The 24,989-nt window shown below is 40.1% G+C and overlaps 1 protein-coding gene across 1 annotated transcript in view; it reads right to left on the reverse strand.

The window, feature by feature from the left end:
* Positions 1-5,462: 5,462 nt before the first annotated feature.
* LOC139556385 (opsin-5-like) overlaps positions 5,463-24,989 on the reverse strand; it is a 30,319-nt gene continuing 10,792 nt past the window's right edge. The window contains exons 2-7 of the mRNA XM_071370290.1: positions 22,405-22,557; positions 17,653-17,772; positions 10,865-11,035; positions 10,354-10,688; positions 9,972-10,216; positions 5,463-9,768 (exon numbers count right to left, since the gene is read on the reverse strand). Of these exons, the coding sequence (XP_071226391.1) occupies positions 9,702-9,768; positions 9,972-10,216; positions 10,354-10,688; positions 10,865-11,035; positions 17,653-17,772; positions 22,405-22,537 (1,071 nt within the window). The 5' untranslated portion in view covers positions 22,538-22,557 and the 3' untranslated portion in view covers positions 5,463-9,701. The remainder of the gene's footprint in view (positions 9,769-9,971; positions 10,217-10,353; positions 10,689-10,864; positions 11,036-17,652; positions 17,773-22,404; positions 22,558-24,989) is intronic.

Raw genomic sequence — 24,989 nt, forward strand, 5'->3', positions numbered from 1 at the left:
GTCTCTCAAGGAATGAAAAATTCATGGAAAACCTGGGTTGTGTTCAGTACGTAAATTAGAACGTTCAATTGAACGGAAGCGGTGCTGAACTGAACGACCAGTTGAAAAACGGCATTCAGAATGCACTGCTGCCCTTTAAATATGTCACTCATTGCTTCAAGCAGCACCCCGACTGAACGGAGCAAAGTCTGTTCAAGAACATACAAGAACGTTTTGGGAAAACCTAGTTCAGTACAAACCCTTCCTCAACGTAGCAAACATTAAAGTGAACTGAATGAATCCCAGGATTTGATACAGCCGTGCCCCTCTGAGTTCACACAGGGTCCTGGCAATAGCAACCTTTATCCTCCCTCCATCCCTTGAGCAGAATAAATGCAAAAGTATCTCAGGTTAACAGCTAATGAATGAATGCATGTCCAGCAGTGGAGGCTCCTCAAAGGAGAAATGGGAGGACCATCCTCCTCAGTGAATATCATAAAAATAAAAATAGTGAAGCATTAAAAAAGTTATCCTTTTTAGATACAATTATACATATCTTTTTTACCTTTATTTAGCTACACAAGTCAGTTAAGAACAAATTCTTATTTTCAATGACAGCCTTGGGTTAACTGCCTTGTTCAGGGGCAGAATGACAGATTTGTACCTTGTCAGCTCGGGGTTCTGAACTTGCAACCTTTCGGTTACTAGCCCAACGCTCTAACCACTAGGCTACCCTGCTGCCAAATCTTTTAGTAAACCACAATGTTTTGCAATGAAGGTCTACAGTAGCCTCAACAGGACTCTGTAGGGTAGCACCATGGTGTAGCCGGAGGACAGCTAGCTTCCATCCTCATCTGGGTACATTGGTTCTCACCCATTTCCATAGACTATAACACAGTAATTATGACAACTTCCAGAGGATGTCCTCAAACCTATCAAGCTTCAGAACTCTTGCAGCATGAACTGACATGTTGTCCACCCAATCGACCCAAGGATAACAAAATTAACCTAGTACTGAAAGCATAAGCTACAGCTAGCTAGCAATGCAGTGCATAAAATGTGATGAGTTGTTGACTCAAAGAGAGAGAAAGACAATAGTTGAACAGTTTTGAACAAATGCAATCCTTAAAAAATTAAGGAGAAGCTTTGACTTACTTAGCTAGCGAATGCAGCTGGCTAGTTTAGCCTACTCAAACAACTGGTTCAAACAGAGAGGAGTGCTATGTTAGTTAGCTGGCTGTGGCTTTTCAACACTGGATTTCTTCCAAGTCAAGGTAAGCTTTTGGTTTTATTAATTTACTGCCACCGGTGCCCGCCGGTGGAACCGCTAAACTGCTTGCTGTACGCTGTACCTCATGTTTGTAGTGGGTTTACTAACATGTTAGTTCTAGTAGCTATGTTGACTATGACATTAGCTAATATGGTGACAACGATGTAGGCTGTGTGTAGTTGTTAGCAGTTATGGTATGAAGGTTTGGCTTGTTCACAGACAGCTGTTGTGTTGTGCAATGAAGTTCACTAGTGAAGGGAAAAGGTGAGAGGAGGATAGCACGTAGATGCAAGAAGGAATTCTTCAACGAGCGAAGTGATCGTGCTGTTTGTATGTGACTATAAAAGTGTGCTATAAAAGTGCATGTGATTCTGCCGATTCTGTTGAAAAACGTTTCTTAAACGAAAGCAAACTAAACAAAACTGGGATAAACATACCTGAATTTGTCCAATAGAAACTCTGGTTTGCAGCTGTTGGACTAATGATCACGCCTTAGATCAGGTAGATACAAGCAAGAGTGTACAAGTCGGTATTGAATGTCACTCACTGTCTGTCACCTTGTTGACTCCAATTTTTCTCTCGACCTGTGCACCTACATTGTATTCTTTCATTCGAAGGCTAGGTTGTAGCAACCTCATGATGGGATATAGGGAAAATTACAGTATCATGTAGTAGCCTAAACCTATCGATGTTACATTGAGCTGGGTGAATGGAATATCAATGACAGTCATCCAATATGCTGTGATAGAAATAAGGCCATGCTCATAATGTTTTTAAATAAAAAAAGTTTTTTTCCTCCCTCATCTTCTTATGGCTGCAGTGGCAGTATTGAGTAACTTGGAAAAAGGTGCCCATTTCAAACGGCCTCGTACTCAATTCTTGCTCGTACAATATGCATATTATTATTACTATTGGATAGAAAACACTCTCTAGTTTCTAAAACCGTTTGAATTATTTCTCTGAGTGAAACAGAACTTATTCTGCAGCCCACTTCCTGACAGGAAGTGAGATTTCTGAAATCGAGGTCTCTGTTCTAGGGCTTGCCTATAAATGGGCATGATACGTATTAGTATACATGCACGTCATACACCTTCCCCTAGATGTCAAGAGGAAGTGAGAGAAGAAATGAAGTGATTATCTTGGTCTGAGGTGGAATAAATCCTCTTGGAATGACGTGTCCGCCATTTCCTGTTTTCTGAAAAGCGCGAAGTTGGACCTGGAATTGCCTTCTGGAAAGCTGTCGTTATAGGCGAATACTATCTCCGGCTTTGATTTTATTTGATACATGTTACAATATCATCGTAAAGTATGTTTTTTCAATATAGTTTTATTAGATTATTGAAATTTTTTCGGGACGTTAGGCGTGTTGTGTTGTCTGTGTTTGTTGACGATGGAGAGCTTCGCGCCACTTGGCCAGTGTGCTTGCTAATTCAAGAGGGGAAAACGATGTTCTAAATCCAAACAACGACTGTTCTGGACAAAGGACCCCTTGTACAACATTCTGATGGAAGATCACCAAAAGTAGGACCCATTTTATGATGCTATTTCATATATCTGTCGAACTGTGCTATCGCTACCGTTTGCCTTGAATCAATGCTGTTGTGTGTTAGCTATTGTAGTAAGCTAATATAACGCTATATTGTGTTTTCGCTGTAAAACACTTAAAAAATCGAAAATATTGGCTGTATTCACAAGATCTTTGTCTTTCATTTGCTATACACCATATATTTTTCAGAAATGTTTTATGATGAGTATTTAGGTATTTGACGTTGGTGTCTGTAATTACTCTGGCTGCTTCGGTGCTATTTCTGACGGTAGCTGTGATGGTAGCAGCAATGTAAAACTGATTTATACCTCAAATATGCACATTTTTCGAACAAAACATTGATTTATTGTATAACATGTTATAGGACTGTCATCTGATGAAGTTGTTTCTTGGTTAGTTTGGTTGGATCTTGGTTAGTTAGGTTGGCTTTGTGCATGCTACCTGTGCTGTGAAAAATGTCTGTCCTTTTTTGTATTTGGTGGTGAGCTAACATAAATATACGTGGTGTTTTCGCTGTAAAACATTTAAAAAATTGGACATGTTGGCTGGATTCACAAGATGTTTATCTTTCAAATGCTGTATTGGACTTGTTAATGTGTGAAAGTTAAATATTTCTAAAAATATATTTTGAATTTCGCGCCCTGCACTTGAGCTGGCTGTTGTCATAAGTGTACCGGTGTCGGGCTTGCAGCCTGAAGAAGTTTTTAAACGGCACCGACCGCTAGTGATGTCCTTATGCAGGCGTCTGCTGCTGAGGGGGAGCCAGCTATTCCTAGTAGCAGTGCACTGGAGATTTGGAGGTAAATGTCACTTGGCTGTTTCTACAAAACACTATATATTTCTTTATTTAACACCACATGCTTTTTCCACACCACCATGCAGAATTGAATGATGAAATCTAAAAGTTTGGAATAATTGGAATGGCAATGCATCTCATCAAGTCAGAGTGAAAAGCAGTGCTTGTGTTCAGTTACTTCAAAGCCTGGAAGGATGGCTCCCTCTATAGGGCCTGAAAGATTATTCCGTACTAAGGGAGTTTTTCGTTGTCAGTTTTTGCTATCTTGGGTTTTGTTTGGGCTTTTAAGTTGATGTATGACTAATTACTTAGTATTAAGTGCTATAAGAATACAATGTATTTGATGATTGATGATGATGAGTCAGAATGCTAAGACACAGTAGAATTGATATTACTATAAAGGTTTTTATTAAATGTGTGTACTTTTTTACAATATGGGGATTGTCTTAGTATTAACACATCAACGTTCACAAACTCAATCTGGGATAAAAATCTTAAATTGGTACATTTCTTGATGAAATCACCAGTGAGCCACAGGGAATAGGCTTTACAAAACAATAGGATCTCAAGGACCAACATTACAGCCATATTAGGAGTTTGGCTACTGCCTTGTATTCATATTCGTAGAATGTCTTCACAAAATCATATATTCTGTGCATATTCACCTATAGTGACTCGGTCTCCATCCGCTGCAGGCCAAGTATAACAGTAGGTCACAATTACTTTAGAAGAGTTTTAATTTGGGGAGACCCAATCTTTTAATGTCACAATCTCCTCAGATCATCAGAGATCATTTAAGCATGGCATTTAAAGGGTATGATGCAAAAAAGCTATGTTTCCTAACTAATGATGAAATTAAAAGATTTAATCTCCTCCTGAACAAGAAGGAACTCTATGGATTGTGTTGACTATCTGATTATGGTAGACCAAAGCATGAAACTCAAATTGAAGAAAATCTGCAATCTTGTACTGCATATCCATTTCTACAGCAAGATCTTGAGACTTTAGCAAATGAAATCAAATACTGTTAAGTGCTATTGTCAGCCACTAAATACGACAATAAAATGTTTGGTCCATGCTCGCTCAAAAGCATAGACATGTTGTCACGCCCTGATCTGTTTCACCTGTCCTTGTGCTTGTCTCCACCCCCTTCCAGGTGTCACTTATTATGCCTGGTGTATTTACCCCTGTGTTTCCTGTCTCTCTGTGCCAGTTTGTCTTGTTTTCCAAGTCAACCAGTGTTTTACCTAGCTCCTTTTTCCCAGTCTCTGTTTGTTCCTAGCCCTCCTGGTTTTGACCCTTGCCTGTCCTGATGCCGAATCCGCCTGCCTGACCACTCTGCCTGTCCTGACCTCGAGCCTGCCTATGCCCTTGTACTGTTTGAACTCGGACCTGATCACTGAACCCCTGCCTGTCCTGACCTCGAGCCTGCCTATCGCCTGGTACTGTTTGGACTCTGACCCGGTTTATAAACTCTCGCCTGTCCCCGACCTGCCTTTTGCCTACCCCTTTTGTTATAATAAATATCGGATCTCAACCATCTGCCTCCTGTGTCTGCATTTGGGTCTCGCCTTGTGCCCTTATAAATGTTCTGTTAAAATGCTGCAATATATATATATAAATGCTTTACATAAATATTATATAGACATTATACATTTTAGGATAAATTTGTTGTCGGGTAATGTGTATTGTAATTCATGATGATTGAATCAGATTTTCCAGTAGAAGTGTCATGGGACTCAGTTACATAGGAGCCAGATTATTTATTATTTGTGCACCATTCTACTCTCTCCTTATGAGGGTGTAGGTTGCCTCATGAGGCTGCCTTTTCAAAAATGAATAAAATATATATACCAACTAAATATATGTGCATAACTGCACCTTTATTTGCACTTATATCTTTATTCAACACAACAGATTTGCTATCGAATGCTGTACTTTTCTTTACAAAATAAAGGAACAAAAACTCATTCCTCATAAAGAATGAAGTATAAGGTGCGACATATGGTTCTTGAAAGCCTACTACAGGTAGTATGAAAGTAGTAATATTACACATGCTCATAGGAAACACAAAGAGTATGACAATAAGCAATATTACATATTCCTCCTGGACCACTATCCTTGCTGCTTCAGACGATGTCCTTCATGATAAAACATCAAATATTTAGTTTGGAAAATACAATGAATTAGAGCCTTCTTTCCTGAGACACAATCAAACCCTGTTAAAGTACAGTAGGGCATCCTCATTAAAACAGAGGCAGATAAAGTGACGAGACTAATACTGTGAAGTGGAGACGGACAGAGAGCCCACTAAGGAAAGAAATTGACCTATACCTGAGATCAAATAACGACATGTTAGCTATCTCCTTCCTCATTCATCATTTTTGTGCGTTAACAAGATGTGATAACAGGTAAGCATTACAGTTCACTCTATGGGAAATATGCAAATATACGTATTACCTCTTTGACATCAATATGAACCTCTTGGTTGACATGTATTTTTTACAGATTAACATCTCAAACATTTAAGAAAATTACGTAACATTATAGAACATGTGACATCACTCAACTTTCCTAATACCATCATTCAAAATGTAACATAATAAAATAATAAACAAATAAAATCAGATGATCAGCAAAACAGTGAGAGTACAAACTGAAAAGAATACAAACAACAAAAACACAACTCTACTAAGACACTGAGAGAGGAGATATTGCGTTTGAATAAATACTGTCAAATAAATATTGTTGATGCCTCTTGCCAATGTTAGGCCCTTGGGCTGAGAGGAGAGCCTTCTGCCTTTCCATTGTTCTGAAGAGGTCAGTGAGACCTGGTCCTCTCAACACATCAACCGCTTTCACCCACTGTCTGTGGATGTTTCAGGCCTTGACAGGACATCCCAACACAGCCATACTTTTGTTTTTACAGTGTGGTGAATGCTGACAATCTCAGTTAGAGTAGAGATGAAGAGTTCAAAGAACAAAAATTGAGAGTCTGACATTTTATAATAACCAATAAGATAATTATTTCCACTGAATATTTAGATGTTTTTCTAAAGATTGTTTTCTTGCATATAACTCAATGCCTGGACCACATACACAAGCGCACACAGTATCATGCAAAATACTTTTGATAAACATTATTGTGAATGATTAAATTAGGATGTTTATATGCACACTAATAAATGTGATATTAAACTGATTACGGCAGTAGGCAGAGTAAGGCATTATCATGTAAACACCTTACTCTGCTTATCTTAATTGGCGTAAGGTCATAATTGAAGTAAGCATGAACTGATTAAAACACTTGGACTTCTGAGCAATCTTTCGATTTATTAGAACATGTAAACACTTTAATCAGAGTTCCAGCTCTTGAGTAGACTACGAGAACACTCTCAGAAGTTGCCTTGTGGCCTGTCTCAATGTGAGTTAAAGATGGAATACACAGTAGGGGAAACAGCGCCACTGTCCGCCCAAGGCCGTCGTTATCAGGGGCTCACAGCAAAGCTGTGAAATCTATCGTTATTCTTAGATATATTTTTTTTAGATGGCCAAATAACTCAAATATGGATTGGTCATTTTCTTTCTAATTTGGTGCACAGAAACTAAATGCCTTGAGTAACTTGGTCAAAAAGAATGGTTCTGATGGCCAATAGATGGTGCTGTTATAAGCAGTCCCACTTAAACCCTCATATCCTCCACCTTGTTTGACCTAGAGAAACTTGGAATGAGGTGTCTTTTCTCATGTTGAACAAATTTGCCTCAAGGACCCATGACGTCCATAGATTTTCCACCATCTTAGACATTTTGGAAAATCTTTGAAAAACCTATTCTCATGAACCAAATAACACCAACTTCGGTATGTAGGCCCATGGTACATCGCTTAACGTAGTTTGAGGAAGGCTAAGGGATTGGTTAAGAGATGGCTGAGTTATTGATAATCAGGAAATCAGATTTTACGTGTCCATTTAAATCGCTTGTAAATCCCCTTCACAATGGCCTACCAACTTGATACTTTTATACTCATCAAAGACCATGAACCATGTTAAATTTGGCATTGATATCTTAAACAATAACAAAACTATGAACAATTCACTTTTTTGACTACGTAAAGCTAATGCTTAAAAGAATCATAAAAAATCTTCTTCTCATGGACTAAAAGTCAGATTTACTCCAAAATGTGGTATTTGAACTCTTTCAAAGATGGCCACACTATACCAGTAGATGCATTTTAGCACATATGGTAATATGCTAAAAATATATTTTTAAATCTTCTGCTGATGAACCATAGGACCAAATGACAGAAAATGTGGAATGTACAAAAATCTGATTTCATGTGTCCATTTAAACCATTGTAAATCCACTGCACAGTGGCCTATAAACTTCAAATGTGTCATCTCCCCTAAGACACCGCTAAGATGAACTAAACAGAATTTGGAAGTGAACTATATCTCACAATTACTCCAGATTTAGTTTTTAGACTCATTACATCAGTCTTTAATGTTAAGGGTTTTGAAATGTTGCTGCATTCAAATATGTACGCACGGTACATATAGATGAATGTTAGTACAGATGCTAATGCTTCAAATATTTTACAAATCTGATTCTCATGAATCAGATTGACTCCAGATTTGGTATATACACTCAATCAATTAACCTGTAATGAACTTGAGAATGATTATCTTCTGCATTCAAAGTCAGCCACGCTACACCACTAGAGGCTATAAGAACTGAACCGATGAACATGGGGCCATACAATTTGGTATGTAAACATTATGTATGTGTTCTTAGATGATTGAAACCATTTCCCTGTAGGTTTTATGGGTATTATGACACCTCCACTGTGGGGCTCTATATAAAGTCACTGCAACTTTAAATGGCTGCACCAGGCCAGTTGGTGGGACTATAGATGTCATTGGCACCAGTGGCACCATAGGATACTAGAGCAATAACTATTGATCAAGTGGACTTTGTTCGTCTGCATTAGACAATGTGAAATAGTTCCAACATGCTAGACTGCTTGTTTTCCTACTGGTCACAGACGTCAATTCAATGTCTATTCCATGTTGGTTCAACGTAATTTCATTGGGTTGCTATACAACTGTCCTTTCTGTCATCCTGTGAACCCTGTTCATTGCTGCTCTTAGGTATATTTGTTTTTGTGGTAAAAAAAAATTCCAGTACATATTTTGCTGTTCTATTGCATGTGCAATGATGTCCGAGAGAATAAAGAAACTGTGTTTATGGTTTGCAATAACTTCTTTGTTGATTAAATATCGCAAACGGACGTGGCAATTTCACGTAACAATTTCATGTTAGTGAAGGATTTCTGACTACTTGTGTGTGAATATACTTCTCTTTGAATGGGCTAAACCTTTACTACCAGCATTGATCTCAACTAAGACGTAAAGACTGACATCAGTGCATACAGAATGGTTAACAATGACAGGAACATAGTGCTGTAAGACATAGCCACTACTTTAACAGACTTTGTTGTGCTGTTTGCCTTCATTATTTGGTTCAACCACTTCATCCACTGGCTGCTACGTAGCAGTGGACCGTGCAGTTTGTGTATGAGCTCAAATTTTATTTTGTTTCGTGATGTCAACGACATCTGTGAACATGCATAGAGAGACAGTAAGAATCACATGATGACTTTGATCGTTGATGAAAAGTGCTGCTACAGTCAGACCTGCCTGAAGCAGGGGACAACGCTAAACGCCAACACCACAGTCCCTCCAGCTCTCTTTAGAGTATATCATACCTCTTTCTGAACAGCGCTTTAGATCTTACAGGTGCACATAAAAGTTTAAATATCTTCAAACTATGCAAGTCACAGGTGCACGAGTACACAATACAAAATAATCTGTATAAAGTGTAAAAAAAACCATCTTGGTGCCAGCCTTGAGCTGTAAACACAGAGAGGGACATGAGGTAGGAGAGTACAGAGAGCTGTTTGGAGCAGGAACATAGATACAGCAAGACTGGGTTGCGTAGGTCTGGGTGGTGAGCGGTGGTCAATGTCTTAGCAGTTGATAGCAGGGTTGTGATTGGACTGGTGAGGGGAAAGACCAAGAGTCATTTCACAGGAGAGAATCACTGTCTTTTTCTCACATTTCACTGTGAGACTCTTTTACGGATGGTCTGTCTTTAAGTGAGCCAGAAATGGTGTAAAACCTATGGGAGATACGACGAGAGAAAAGTTAAACTATGCAGTTTTAACTCTTGATCTAGTAACCTGTTAAACAAGATAAATGATAAACTATGCAGTTCAACCTCAAACTAATAACCAGTGAAAAAAAATAATTAACTACACCGTTTTAACTGTTGATCTACAATCTGTTCAGAGGAATAGAAAGTAGAAGAGAAAGTAATAATACCTTGACTTTTTAAAATGTCTACACTTCTTCAGGACTTGGAAACAGGAGGATTTTGCACAGGAGCGTTTCAGGTTAATAACTTGGTAGATGATGGGGTTGTACATGGCAGAGGACTTAGCCAGCAGAGTGGGGATCACAGAGACAGAGATAGGCACTGAGTCGGGCTCGCCAAACGCAGACACCACTGAGACCACTGCATATGGGATCCACGCTATCAAGAAACCAGCACAGATCAACATCGCCACCTGGAGGACAGAAGTAGAACCACATCACAGGTCTGTTTCACAATAGTAAAAGCATCTCTGAGGTGAGGTGCCGTGTACAAACATACCACACACACACACACACACACACACACACACACACACACGCACACACACACCTTGGTCAGTTTCAACTCCAGGCTATGGCTGTTCTTGTTCCTGGTGTCAAAGTGGGATATCTCTTTAGCTGAGGAGTTGACCTTGAAGATTATCATAACATAGGAGAAGACGATGATGCCGGTGGGGAAGATAAGGCAGAAGAAGAGGATGGCCATGACGAAGCTCTGGCCCGCCACGGAGGTCTGGGCCAGCCACCAGTCCAGGGTACAGGAGGTGCCAAACGGCTCTGGAGCGTAGCTGCCCCAGCCCACCAGGGGCATGGTGGCCCAGAAGCCTGCGTAGAGCCAGACAAACACCAGACACAGGAAGGCATGGTGCCTCATCAGCCACGTACCTGTGGGCAGAATTATGGGCAAAGGGATTGATCATTTATTGGTTCATTATCACAATAAAGTGTTAATTCAAACTGTTCAGATATTACAGATCACTCAAACGTGCTAATTATTCATTCTAATAAAGGTATTGTGTTACTGTAAATCTAAAACAAACTGAGAGCATAGCCCACTGTACCGTATCTAAGATGACAGATCTTGAGGTATCGGTCTAGGCTAACTACGGTCATGGTGATGAGGCTGCCAACACCGAAGAAGAAGCCAGCCCAGCCATAGAAACGACAGCCCTCCCAGCCAAACAGCCAGCGGTGGGAGAAACTGGACGCCACAAAGAACGGTTTCCCTGTGACTTCAAGAGCAAACAGAGACGTTACCACCTCAGATGATCACTGTGTGCTGTAAAGACATGAGAATGTACAGTACCAGCCAAAAGTTTGGACAGACCTATTCATTTAAGGCTTTTTCTTTATTTTTACTATTTTCTACATTGTAGAATAATAGTGAGACATCAAAACGATGAAATAACACATATGGAATAATGTAATAACCAAAAAAAGTGTTAAACAAATCTAAATATATTTTATGTTTTAGATTCTTCAAAGTAGCCACACTTTGCCTTGATGACAACTTTGCACACTCTTGGCATTATCTCAACCAGCTTCACCTGGAATGCTTTTCCAACATTCTTGAGGGGGTTTCCACATATGCTGAGTACTTGTTGGCTGCTTTTCATTCAATCTGCGGTCCAACTCATCCCAAACCATCTCAATTGGGTTGAGGTCGGGTGATTGTGGAGGCCAAGTCATCTGATGCAGCACTCCATCACTCTCCTTCTTGGTCAAATAGCCCTTCCACAGCCTGGAGGTGTGTTGGGTCATTGTCCTGTTGATAAACAAATGATAGTCCCACTAAGCGCAAACCAGATGGGATGGCACATTTCCACCAGTCTAATGTCCATTGTGTTTCTTGGCCCAAGCAAGTCTCTTCTTATTATTGGTGTCCTTTACTAGTGGTTTCTTTGCAGAAATTCGACCATGAAGGCCTGATTCACCCAGTCTTTTCTGAACAGTTGATGTTGAGATGTGTCTGTTACTTGAACTCTGTGAAGCATTTATTTGGGCTACAATTTCTGAGGCTGGTAACTCCAATTAACTTATCTTCTGCAACTCTGGGTTTTCCTTTCCTGTGGTGGTCCTCATGAGAGCCAGTTTCATCATAGCACTTGATGGTTTTTGCGACTGCACTTGAAGAAACTTTCAAAGTTCTTGAATTTTCGGGATTGACTGACCTTCATGTCGTAAAGTAATAATGGACTGTCATTTCTCTTTGCTTATTTGAGCTGTTCTTGCCATAATAAGGACTTGGTCTTTTACCAAATAGAGCTATCTTCTGTATATCACCCCTACCTTGTCACAACACAGCTGATTGGCTCAAATGCATGAAGGAAAGAAATTCCACAAATTAACATTTAACAAGGCACACCTGCTAATTGAAATGCATTCCAAGTGACTACCTGATGAAGCTGGTTGAGAGAATGCCAAGAGTGTGCAAAGCTGTCATCAAGGCAAAGAGTGGCTACTTTGAAGAATATCACATTTAAAATATATTTTGATTTGTTTAACACTTTTTTTGGTTACTACATGATTCCATATGTGTTATTTCAAAGTTTTAATGTCTTCAGTATTATTCTACAATGTAGAAAATAGAATAAAGAAATACCCTTGAATGAGCAGGTGCGTCCAAACTTTGACTGGTACTGTATAGTATGCATGTACAGTAATGTAGTAGTCAGGAGAATGTATGAGAATCACAATGAAAACCACCGTCTTCATCCACTTCACAGAAAACAAGTGCTGTTTTTCTGATCCCTCAATGATCAAATAAAATCAAAGGTTATTTGTCACGTGCGCCAAATACAACAGGTGTAGACCTTACAGTGAAATGCTAACTTACAATTAGCCCGACTAACCAACAGTGCAACTTTTAAGTAAATAATAGGTATTAGGTGAACAATAGATAAGTAAAGAAATAAAAACAACAGTAAAAAGACAGTTGAAAATAACAGCAGCGAGGCTATATACAGTAGCGAGACTATAAAAGTAGTGAGGCTATATACAGGAACCGGTTAGTCGGGCTAATTGAAGTAGTACGGTTGAAGTCAGAAGTTTACATACACCTTAGCCAAATACATTTAAACTCAGTTTTCCACAATTCCTGACATTTAATCATAGTAAATATTCCCTGTCTTAGGTCAGTTAGGATTACCACTTTATTTTAAGAATGTGAATTGTCAGAATAATAGTAGAGAGAATGATTTATTTCAGCTTTTATTTCTTTCATCCCATTCCCAGTGGGTCAGAAGTTTACATACACTCAATTAGTATTTGGTAGCATTGCCTTTAAATTGCTTAACTTGGGTCAAACGTTGCTGTAGCCTTCCACAAGCTTCCCACAATAAATTGGGTGAATTTTGGCCTATTTCTCCTGACAGAGCTGGTGTAACTGATTCAGGTTTGTAGCCCTTCTTGCTCGCACACGCTTTTTCAGTTCTGCCCACAAATTTTCTATGGGATTGAGGTCAGGACTTTGTTGTCCTTAAGCCATTTTGCCACAACTTTGGAAGTATGCTTGGGGTCATTGTCCATTTGGAAGACCCATTTGCGACCAAGCTTTAACTTCCTGACTGATGCCTTGAGATGTTGCTTCAATATATCCACATCATTTTCCATCCACAAGATGCCATCTATTTTGTGAAGTGCACCAGTCCCTCCTGCAGCAAAGCACCCCCACAACCTGATGCTGCCACACCCGTGCTTCACGGTTGGGATGGTGTTCTTCAGCTTGCAAGCCTCCCCCTTTCTCCTCCAAACATAACGATGGTCATTATGGCCAAACAGTTCTATTTTTGTTTCATCAGACCAGAGGACATTTCTCCAAAAGGTACGATCTTTGTCCCCATGTTCAGTTGCAAACCATAGTCTGGCATTTTATGGCAGTTTTGGAGCAGTGTCTTCTTCCTTGCTGAGCGGCCTTTCAGGTTATGTCGATATAGGACTTGTTTTGCTGTGGATATAGACACTTTTGTACCTGTTTCAACCAACATCTTCACAAGGTCCTTTGCTGTTGTCCTGGGATTGATTTGCACTTTTCGCACCAAAGTACGTTCATCTCTAGGAGACAGAATGCGTCTCCTTCCTGAGCGGTATGACGGCTGCGTGGTCCCATGGTGTTAATCCTTGCATACTATTGTTTGTACAGATGAACGTGGTACCTTCGGGCGTTTGGAAATTGTTTCCAAGGATAACCAGACTTGTGGAGGTCTACAATTTTTTCCCTGAGGTCTTGTCTGATTTCTTTAGATTTCCCCATGATGTCAAGCAAAGAGGCACTGAGTTTGAAGGTAGACCTTGAAATACATCCACAGGTACACCTCCAATTGTCTCAAATTATGTAAATTAGCCTATCAGAAGCTTCTAAAGCCATGACATCCTTTTCTAGAATTTTCCAAGCTGTTTCAAGGCACAGTCAACTTAGTGTATTGTGACGACCCTCCCACTCTGTCTGCCGTATTCTCTCTTTGTTCTTGTTTCCTTATTAGGATGCCGGTGGGTGGAGTTGGGAGGGTCGTCAGCTACATGGGAAACACCTGGGCCCACTGTCATAGGATAAATGCACCACTTCCCCATTCATGGAGGAGACTCTCTCCATGCAGACACCTTGATAGATTTTGTTGTGTTTCGTGGTGCTTTTTGGTTGTTTGCGTTGGCACCTTTCAACACCCTGCATTATCACATTCATGCATGCAAAACACTCACTTACACTGCTGATTACTGATTACACACACCATTGTATATTGTACTTAGTTACTTTATTTAATAAATATATATTTTGTTACTCCTTATCTCCACGTGGTCTCCCTTTTGTTACGGGCTTTGAGCCGGTTCGTGACAGTATGCAAACTTCTGACCCACTGGAATTGTGATACAGTGAATTATAAGTGAAATAATCTGTCTAAGCAATTGTTGGAAAAATTACTTGTGTCATGCACAAAGTAGATGTCCTAACCGACTTGCCAAAACAAAGGTTTGTTAACAAGAAATTTGTGGAGTGGTTGAAAAACAAGTTTTAATGACGCCAACCTAAGTGTATGTAAACTTCCGACTTCAACTGTATGTACGTGTAGGTATGGTTAAAGTGACTATGCATATATGATAAACAGAGAATGGCAGTAGTGTAAAAGAGGGGTTAGCGGGTGGTGGGTGGCGGGACACAATGCAGATAGTCCGGGTAGCCAATGTGCGGGTGCACCGATTAGTCGGGCTAATTGAGGTAGTATGTACATGAATGTATAGTTAAAGTGACTATGCATATATGACAAAAAGAGATTAGCAGCAACGTAAAAGAGGGGTTGGGAGGTGGGACAATGCCAATAGTCCGGGTAGCCATTTGATTACCTGTTCAGGAGTCTTATGGCTTAGGGGTAAAAGCTGTTGAGAAGCCTTTTGGTCCTAGACTTGGCGCTCCAGTACCGCTTGTCATGCGGTAGCAGAGAGAACAGTCTATGACTGGGGTGGCTGGGGTCTTTGGAAATTTTAGGGCCTTCCTCTGGTGTAGAGGTCCTGGATGGCAGACAGCTTAGCCCCAGTGATGTACTGGGCTGTATGCACTACCCTCTGTAGTGCCTTGCAGTCGGAGGCCGAGCAGTTGCCGTACCAGGCAATGATGCAACCAGTCAGGATGCTCTCGATGTTGCAGCTGTAGAACCTTTTGAGGATCTGAGAACCCATGACAAATCTTTTTAGTTTCCTGAGGGGGAATAGACTTTGTCGTGCCCTCTTCACGACTGTCTTGGTGTGTTTGGACCATTCTAGTTTGTTGGTGATGTGGACACCAAGGAACTTGAAGCTCTCAACCTGCTCCACTACAGCCCCGTCGATGAGAATGGGGGCGTGTTCGGTCCTCCTTTTCCTGTAGTCCACAACCATCTCCATTGTCTTGATTACGTTGAGGGATAGGTTGTTATTCTGGCACCACCCGGCCAGGTCTCTGACCTCTTCCCTATAGGCTGTCTCGTCGTTGTCGGTGATCAGGCCTACCACTGTTGTGTCATCGGCAAACTTAATGATGGTGTTGAAGTCGCGCCTGGCCACGCAGTCGTGGGTGAACAGGGAGTACAGGAGGGGACTGAGCACGCACCCCTGAGGGGCTCCAGTGTTGAGGATCAGCGTGGTGGATGTGTTGCTACCTACCCTCACCACCTGGGGGCAGCCCGTCAGGAAGTCCAGGAGGGAGGAGTTTAGTCCCAGGATCTTTAGCTTAGTGATGAGCTTTGAGGGTACTATGGTGTTGAACCCTGAGCTGTAGTCAATTAATAGCATTCTCATATAGGTGTTCCTTTTGTCCAGGTGGGAAAGGGCAGTGTGGAGTGCAATATAGATTGCATCATTTGTGGATCTGTTTGGGCTGTATGCAAATTAGAGTGGGTCTAGGGTTTCTGGGATAATGGTGTTAATGTGAGCCATTACCAGCCTTTCAAAAAACTTCATGCCTACGGACATAAGTGCTATTGGTCTGTAGTCATTTGGGCAGGTTGCCTAAGTGTTCTTGGGCACAGGGACTATGGGGGTCTGCTTGAAACAGATGCAGTATATTAACAATCCTGAGGCAAAGCATGTGACAGAAAAGCTGATAATAAATAGTGTTTACCAGTGCCCTATATCGTTCCCATCATTGTGTGAAGAGACATCCTCACTGCACCAGTCTGATGCCACAGAGGTCCAGCAAGTAAAGCTGTACTCTCCACCAACTCTCATAGTTAACAATATACTCTTTGTCTCAGTTCATGACTTCTACAGTATCAGGGTAAAACGGCTACCAAACAAAATTGACTTTCAACCATTCTGGACCTTCTGGGCCATTCTAGGTAATTCTGGAACATTCTGGACCTCTGATGCAAATCTGGCAGACACAAATTGATCATGCCTGTTGTCTTCTGTGGACAATGGTTCTAATCCTAGAGAGCAATACAAGCGTCTCATACAGAGGGACGTAGTCGGCCCAGACACAGATAAACAAGTGAGAATCCTGTGGTTGTATGAGGCACAGAGAGAGCTGGCCAGAACTTGTTCTGAGACAGAGCGACACACTGTTGTGAATTCTGCTTCTGGCTGGGTCACAGCTAGGAGGTGCTAAAATATTCACAATAAATGTTATTTTTTAAACCACATTTCTTAACTAAGATGACTGTTTGCAAAGGAACTAAATCTCTTGTACATCAAAGGCCTAGTCTGTCGATGTATTGTGATCAACAGGCCATGTAGAGTAACTTTGGCGTTAACGTGATGCTGTTCCTCTAATATCCATAGGGTGGCGATAAAGGACCAATTTCAGGTTTAGCCACAATTTAGCATTCTTGAATATTGAGTTATCAAACATGCCTAACAAGGTAAATGATTGAGAGAAATATTGACCTGTTACATTAATATTAATTTACAAGGAATTGATGCAACATGCATCAATTGTTCTGAAAGAGAGACAGGAGCGTAATTAGGCACTCCACACACAACAATGAAATATCAATGTAATATAATTCAACAATGGTGATTCAGACAGAGAGAGACTGGGATATTAGGTGTGGACAGACCTGGGATCAGATGATGAGACTTCAAACAATGATGTCAGTTGTATGATGTCTATGATTTTAAAACAACTCTGTGGTTCTCTCTACCCATTTCTCTTTCTTTGTTGTCATTATATTCCACCCCTTCATCTTCTTCCAACCATGACAACCATTCCCATGTGTCAGGATGTACTACCAAGAATGTTAATGCCGCGCTAACATTGTTCATATACATGCGGTTCTGAATTGAAATACACAGAATACACGGGACTAATCCCCCTTACAATGTTCTGTGCAGAGACACTGTAAATGGACATACTTTATGAAAAGAATGCGGAATGGTTTACCTGATATGCCAAAGTCAAAGATGGCTAAGTTAACTGTCATGAGCTCAGGCGGCCTTAGCTTTGTCTTGCGTTTGATGGTCATGTATATAACATAGCCATTTCCTGTGGCAGACAGGATCCCTGCAGAGAAAAGAGAGGACAAGAGGAATGCATGACAAGTTGTAAAAATGCAACATGACAGGGTGTACCTACAAGTTAGTTCATTTACATACTTAGGCCTATGGCACAATTGGTTTAATACGTGAGATTTTGCCCTGTGTGTGTTTATCTCTAGAGCCTTGATACATGATAATGATGCATGCCCTACTGTCAAGTTAAAAAAGACAGCTGGGTTGTGGGTAAATGCAAAGACAGTATACATGCATGTTTGGGTTGATCAAACACGTTTTGCCTACTGTCTACAATATTCATAAGACTTGACATACACTTTCACAAGAAAACAAAGGTTTTTGACATCCACCCTCAGTCTGAAATTGTCAATATGCTTTAAGTAATTGATTTCCATGCACAAAAGAAAGGAATAAATAATTTGTCATCTCTATGACCTCTGCCTTGACTCATGTCCTCACACCCACTATGTGTGTGACACAAGTTGTGCTAATTACATGTGACAACACATTGAATGGACTCCAATTACACATGACAACTTACTTGTATTCCTATTGATGCTCTTCGTTGTTGCTTATCAACAGTTCACTGTCCTTCACAAACATGTATTTATTTGTCAATAACAACGTCAGTGTGCTGCTAACAGCTTAAGCTTCCTCCATGGTCCCTGTTCCCTTACTGGACTGGAATCAGTGGTAGACAGGCATTATCCTCTGCTCTATTCTATGTGATATGAGTGCATACGGTATGAAGGGCAGAATCTCTAGTGCTCATTCTCGAGTGAATGTGTCTCATTCTCCTATTCACTCTGGACTGTATCAGCTGAATGACCCTGCTTCACACACAAAGCAATTTATTGAGAGAAATTCAAAGAAAAGATAAATGAAATATCTCTTTCATTTGACTTCTATCATATGATAAACAGATTAGAAAAAAAATATCAAATGAGGTTTCAGTTTGTTCGTTTTTTCAGTGATGAAGGTGAGCATAGGATCTGGACTGAACTTCTTGGAGTAAAATCCAGTTCTTATTCGATTTTGAATAGATTTATAATTCATATGTGTATATGTATACATCTACAGGATATGTAGATGTATACATATATTTCAGGGCGGTAGGTAGTCTAGTGGTTAGAGTGTTGGGCAAGTAACCAAAAGGTTGCTGGATCAAATCCCTGAGCTGACAACATAAAAATCTGTAGTTCTGCCTCTGAACAAGGCAGTTAACACACTGTTCCTTGGTAAGTCAATTGTGTAAATAAGAATTTGTTCTTAACTGACTTAGCCTAGTTAAATATATATATATTTGTATATTCTTCATGGAGCATGAAGAAACATTATTGTGTTACTTTTTTTTAGTATAAATTTTTTTAATTAGGTAAATATTTTCTTAACTCTATTTTCTTAAAACTGCATTGTTGGTTAAGGGCTTGCATGTAAGCATTTCCTGGTAAGGTGAGATTGTATTTGGCTCATGTTGTTCAAAAAGAGAGGGTACAGTATATTACTGGAAACTTTATGTAATATATTACAAAACATTTAGTGGCACTTTTGAGTACTTTGAGTATCTATGGCCCTATGTGGCCTCATCACATGGCAAATATATACAATATATACAAAGGTGTAAAACATTAGCCAAAATATAAACCATAATCTTCGTGAATACCATTTGTCTCAGCATCAAATATCCTCTATATATATTTTTTACAAAGTTTTATTTATTTTACAATGTTAATATGTATTTGTTGTCAATGTTTTGGCATCAAACTGGTTGCAGTTGTGAAAAAAGTGAATAGTTGGAAGATTTGCAGAGTTAATTGCCATTGTTGTATATATGCTTTTTTCATTAATTAGGCTATTTTCTCTTGAATCATATGGTCTATCTACTGGAAACTCATGGACAATGGACACAGATATAATACATTAATACTATGTATTCATATTTTTTTCTACACTTATTCAAGAATAAATTACCAAAGTTGACAAAGATCGTCATAGATTTTCTGTTAATTACCCAAATTACCAAAAATTCCAGTCACTTGGTTAAATTACCAGCATACCGTAGACACAAAGTTAGGATCTCAATGGAGGAATTCAAGCAGAGTTTGAAGTCGCTTGAAGTCACTGTAAAATAGATTTTTTTGGGGGGGGGGGGTTGTATCATTTGATTTACACAACATGCCTACCATTTTGAAGATGCAAAATACTTATGAAACAAACAAGAAATAAGACCAAAAAGAAATAACTTGAGCGTGCATAACTACTCACACCAATTTTGGGAGACACATTTTGAAGCAATTACAGCTGCAAGTCTCTTGGGGTATGTCTCTATAAGCTTGGCACATCTAGCCACTGGGATTTTTGGCCATTCTTCAAGGCAAAACTTTTCCAGCTCCTTCAAGTTGGATGGGTTCCGCTGGTGTACAGCAATCTTTAAGTCATACCACAGATTCTCAATTGGATTGAGGTCTGGGCTTTGACTAGGCCAATCCAATATATTGTGTGATAGTGTTGCTTTAGCAGTATGCTTAGGGTCATTGTTCTGCTGGAAGGTGAACCTCCATCCCAGTCTCAAATCTCTGGAAGACTGAAAGGTTTCCCTCAAGAATTTCCCTGTATTTAGCGCCATCCATCATTCCCTCAATTCTGACCAGTTTCCCAGTCCCTGCCGATGATTAAACATCCCCACAGCATGATGCTGCCACCACTATGCTTCACTGTGGGGATGGTGTTCTCGACGTGATGAGAGGTGTTGGGTTTGCACCAGACAGCGTTTTCTTGATGGCCAAAAAGCAACATTTTAGTCTCATCTGACCAGAGTACCTTCTTCCATATGTTTGGGGAGTCTCCCACATGCCTTTTGGGGAACACCAAACATGTTTGCTTATTTTTTTCTGGCCACTCTTCCGTAAAGCCCAGCTCTGTGGAGTGTACGGCTTAAAGTGGTCCCATGGACAGATACTCCAATCTCCACTGTGGAGCTTTGCAGCTCCTTCAGGGTTATTTTTGGTCTCTTTGTTTCCCCTCCGATTAATGCCCTCCTTGCCTGGTCCGTGAGTTTTGGTGGGTGGCCCTCTCTTGGCAGGTTTGTTGTGGTGCCATATTCTCTCCATTTTTTAAATAATGAATTTAATGTAGCTCTGTGGGATGTTCAAAGTTTCTGATATTTTTTTATAACCCAACCCTGATCTGTACTCCTCCACAACTTTGTCCCTGACCTGTTTGGGGAGCTCCTTGGTCTTCATAGTGCCGCTTGCTTGGTGGTGCCCCTTGCTTAGTGGTGTTGCAGACTCTGGGGCCTTTCAGAACAGGTGTATATATACACTGAGATCATGTGACAGATCATGTGACACTTAGATTGCACACAGGTGGACTTTATTTAACTAATTATGCCACTTCTGAAGGTCATTGGTTGCAGCAGATCTTATTTAGGGGCTTTATAGCAAAGGGGGTGAATACATATGCATGCATTACTTTTCCGTTTTTTATTTTGTAGAATTTTTTTAAACAACAATTTTTTTTCATTTCACTTCACCAATTTGAACTATTTTATGCATGTCCATTACATGAAGTCCAAATAAAAATCCCTTTAAATTACAGGTTGAAATCCAACAAAATAGGAAAAACGCCAAGGGGGATGAATACTTTTGCAAGGCACTGTACAGCAGAAAACCCCAACATGAGGACAAAAGAGATGGAACTTCCTTGAATTCACATTTTTCATCCCTAAAGCTATTCTGGGGGTTAAGATCGTGTCGACATTAAAATGCCGATGCAGAGCTGCATTTTCAAAGTAGGATGTACAGTGGGATTCATCATTATTGGCACCCTTGATAAAGATGAGCAAAAAAGACTCTAAAATAAATAATACAATAGTGAGCTATATTGTCTGCTCAAAAAATTGAAAATATATATTATTTTATTGCTCAGAGAAAGAGAATTTGTTTAACAAGTAGTAAAACAAACACACAAAAAACCTTTGAGAGGATAACTACACTGAGCATTTTCCTAAAATGTTTTATGAGATTGGAGAACATATTGGGAGGGATCTTAGACCATTCCTCCAGATCCTTGATGTCCTTCATCTGCGTTTATAGACTGGCCTCTTCAATCCAAACCACAGGTTTTCAATGGGGTTCAAGTCCGGAGACTGAGATGCAAAGTGTTGATTTTGTGGTCAATTAATAATTTCTTTGTGGATTTTGGGGTTATTGTCATGATGGAAGATTCACTTGCGGCCAAGTTTCAGCCTCCTGGTAGAGACAACCAGGTTTACGGCTGAAATGTCCTGGTACTTGGTAAAGTTCATGATTATGCAACTTATCTTAGCAAGGGCCCCAGGACCAGTGGAAGCAAAATAGCCTCATAACATCAAAGATTCACCACCATATTTTACAGTATGGTATGAGTTATTGACCTTCTATTCAAAACCCTTTTCAAATACATTTAGAATCTTCTTACATCAATGAACAACCTTGATGAATCATAATTGAATGCAAACGTAATCGAATCAGAATTGCTCCTTATTGTGAAGAATGGTTAGGCTATGCCTCAAGAGAGATGGTGGAGCAGAGGATATGAGGGAGTGTATTGATTAATCTACTTCCCTATGCAGTGTACCTCTCTATACTTTATTGACACTTACCTATGATGCAGATGTAGAAGGCAGCCACGATGTCAGCCTCCTTGGACAGCTTGGAGGCAAATGGATCACCCACCAGGAGGTAATGGGGGACATAATCGGGGCAAGCTGAGGTCTCATTCCCCGTAAGAGCCATGCTTAGGTGTCAACCGCTTCCTGGGCAGCCAAAACAAAATTAACATGTTCAATACAATGTGCCCACACTGAAACAGTCAGAATTACATTTGTATTGGTGACACATACTTTCAGATCTCCAAGATTTTGCAAAGATTTTAGGTGATATTTTTCTGCAGCAATTCTGACATTTTGTCACAAAAATGCGCTGACAAGGGAAAAAGTTAGTTGACGTGTGACTTGACTGAACCATATTATGCGGTAAATGTGCGGGGACAGGTTGAAATATTGAGCCCTATTTTTATACTACGGTGATGGGTTTGACTGTTTTATGCGGAAATAGCGCAGTGATTGGTCAAATTTGCAAGCCCTCGCAGAATATGCAGTAGTGGAAGCTGGTTGGAGGAGATAAAGGAGGACCGGTTCATTGTAATAGCTGGAATGGAATAAATGGAAGGTATCAAACACAAACACATGGAAACCACATGTTTGACTCCATTACATTAATTCCATTCCAGCCATTACATTGAGCCCCTCCTCCTATAGCGCATCCCACCAGTCTCCTCTGATATGCAGGAAATTGTTGATTTTGCAACCAAAAAAATTGTGAACTCAGAATTGCAGAATCCTGGAGAGACTGGACAGGTAGGTTTGTTTCTGTCACCTGTTTTCTAGAAAGTGCAATCAAGCGACACAGCAGCAAGGGTTAGACTGACCCTTTCTTGGAAATTCAATCTAAACTAAGAAGCACATAACTTTAGCCAGAGACTAAATTAACATCTAAATCTGATTATAAAAATGTTTAGTGTTTTAGTTAAAATATTCTTACTCCAGGCTAATGTTCAAAAGAGAAGAATAGTTGGCAAACAATTACCCCTGGCACAAGATTGATGGCTTGAACCTGATCTGTCAACATGGTTTTTCTTCACATTTGTTACATCAAATCAATCATTATCTTCATCATCAACAACAACTCTTTCTCTATCTTCATCACCATAATCATAATTCATCTGTGCCACCTACATAAACATCCAAGCTCACCAGCATCTTAACAGACCCCATAAACTAGCTATAGATCCAGAGCCTTGCTGCAGAACCACTGCACCACATCCAACATAAACAGTTAGCCTAGCTAATTGAAAGTCTACACACGCTTTAACACCCGGGGTGTAGTGGGGAAGAAGTCAGGCGCAGGAAACAGAGAGTTCAGGGTAGCTTTACTTTATTTCACCACAACAGTGAACAGACGCCGACGAAAACAAATGCCCCAAACAAGGGGGACTTAAACAGTCCATTAAAACCCAAACACACGTACAACATGTACATCAAAAATAATCCCGCACAACCAGCAGGGGGGCCGGCTGGTAAATAAAGCCCAACCAATCAGCCTAAACTACCCACAGGTGAAACCAATAAACATAAAAGGGGAAAAAGGGATCAGTGGCAGCTAGTAGGCTGGTGACGACGACCGCCGAGCGCCACCCGAACAGGAAGGGGAGCCACCTTCGGCAGGAGTCGTGACACACGCCTTGCACAGCCTTCACATTTATCTCCCTTCAAATTAAATCTCAAAGGGGAATTGATTGGATTTTTCACCTACCGATCTACACAACCTACTCCACATTTTAAAAGTAAAAAAAAATGTCAATAACATTTTCCCACCCAAAAAAATTGCATGTATGATTGCATGTCTTCACACCCCAGAGACAATGCTAGGTGGAAGTACCTTCAGCAGCCATTACAGCTGTGAATAATTTTGAATATGATTCTAACAACTTTGCCCAACTGTTAGGGAAACATTTATCCATTGTTTTTGTTAAAATTGCTCAAGCTCAATAAATTTGCTTGGGAGTCATTAAGCTAAATTCCCATCCAATTGGTTACATATTTTCATTTGAATATTCTAAAATCCGCACAAAAACAATATGCACATTTTCCCACCAGAGATGTGTTTTCATCAAATTGACATATTGTGGATGAAAGGCTGTGGGGTGATGAGGTAGTGCACATAAAAATAGCTTTTACAGTAAATTCCCATACACCGAATAAAAATTACAAGTTAAATGGGTTTCCTTCTCATTTTCAACTCTACTGATGGTTTTGTCACAATTTTTTTTTTACATTATATAGAGAATGTGCCCACTCTAGTCTTGGCACATTCACTCTAGCCAACAGCCAGCTGGCAGATATATATGCAGGTATAGCCTACATGATGATATTATTATGGACATTATTATGGACATTATTTTGTCAAATGGCAGCCAAGCATCGATCATCATGTCACCAGAATAAGACCCTTGACATTTTATTGGAAGGGAGCATCAAACTCATACCATGCACTTTCACCACCCTGTGAAGTTTATCATACCTTTTTTCATCTGTAGCCTAAAGCGTATAGCCTAAGTCAAGTATTGTGGTGGCAGCATCATTTTATGGGTATGCTTGTCATCAGCAGGGACTGGAGAGTTTGTCAT

Source organism: Salvelinus alpinus, chromosome 27, assembly GCF_045679555.1.
Source record: "Salvelinus alpinus chromosome 27, SLU_Salpinus.1, whole genome shotgun sequence".
Taxonomy (NCBI): Eukaryota; Metazoa; Chordata; class Actinopteri; order Salmoniformes; family Salmonidae; genus Salvelinus; species Salvelinus alpinus.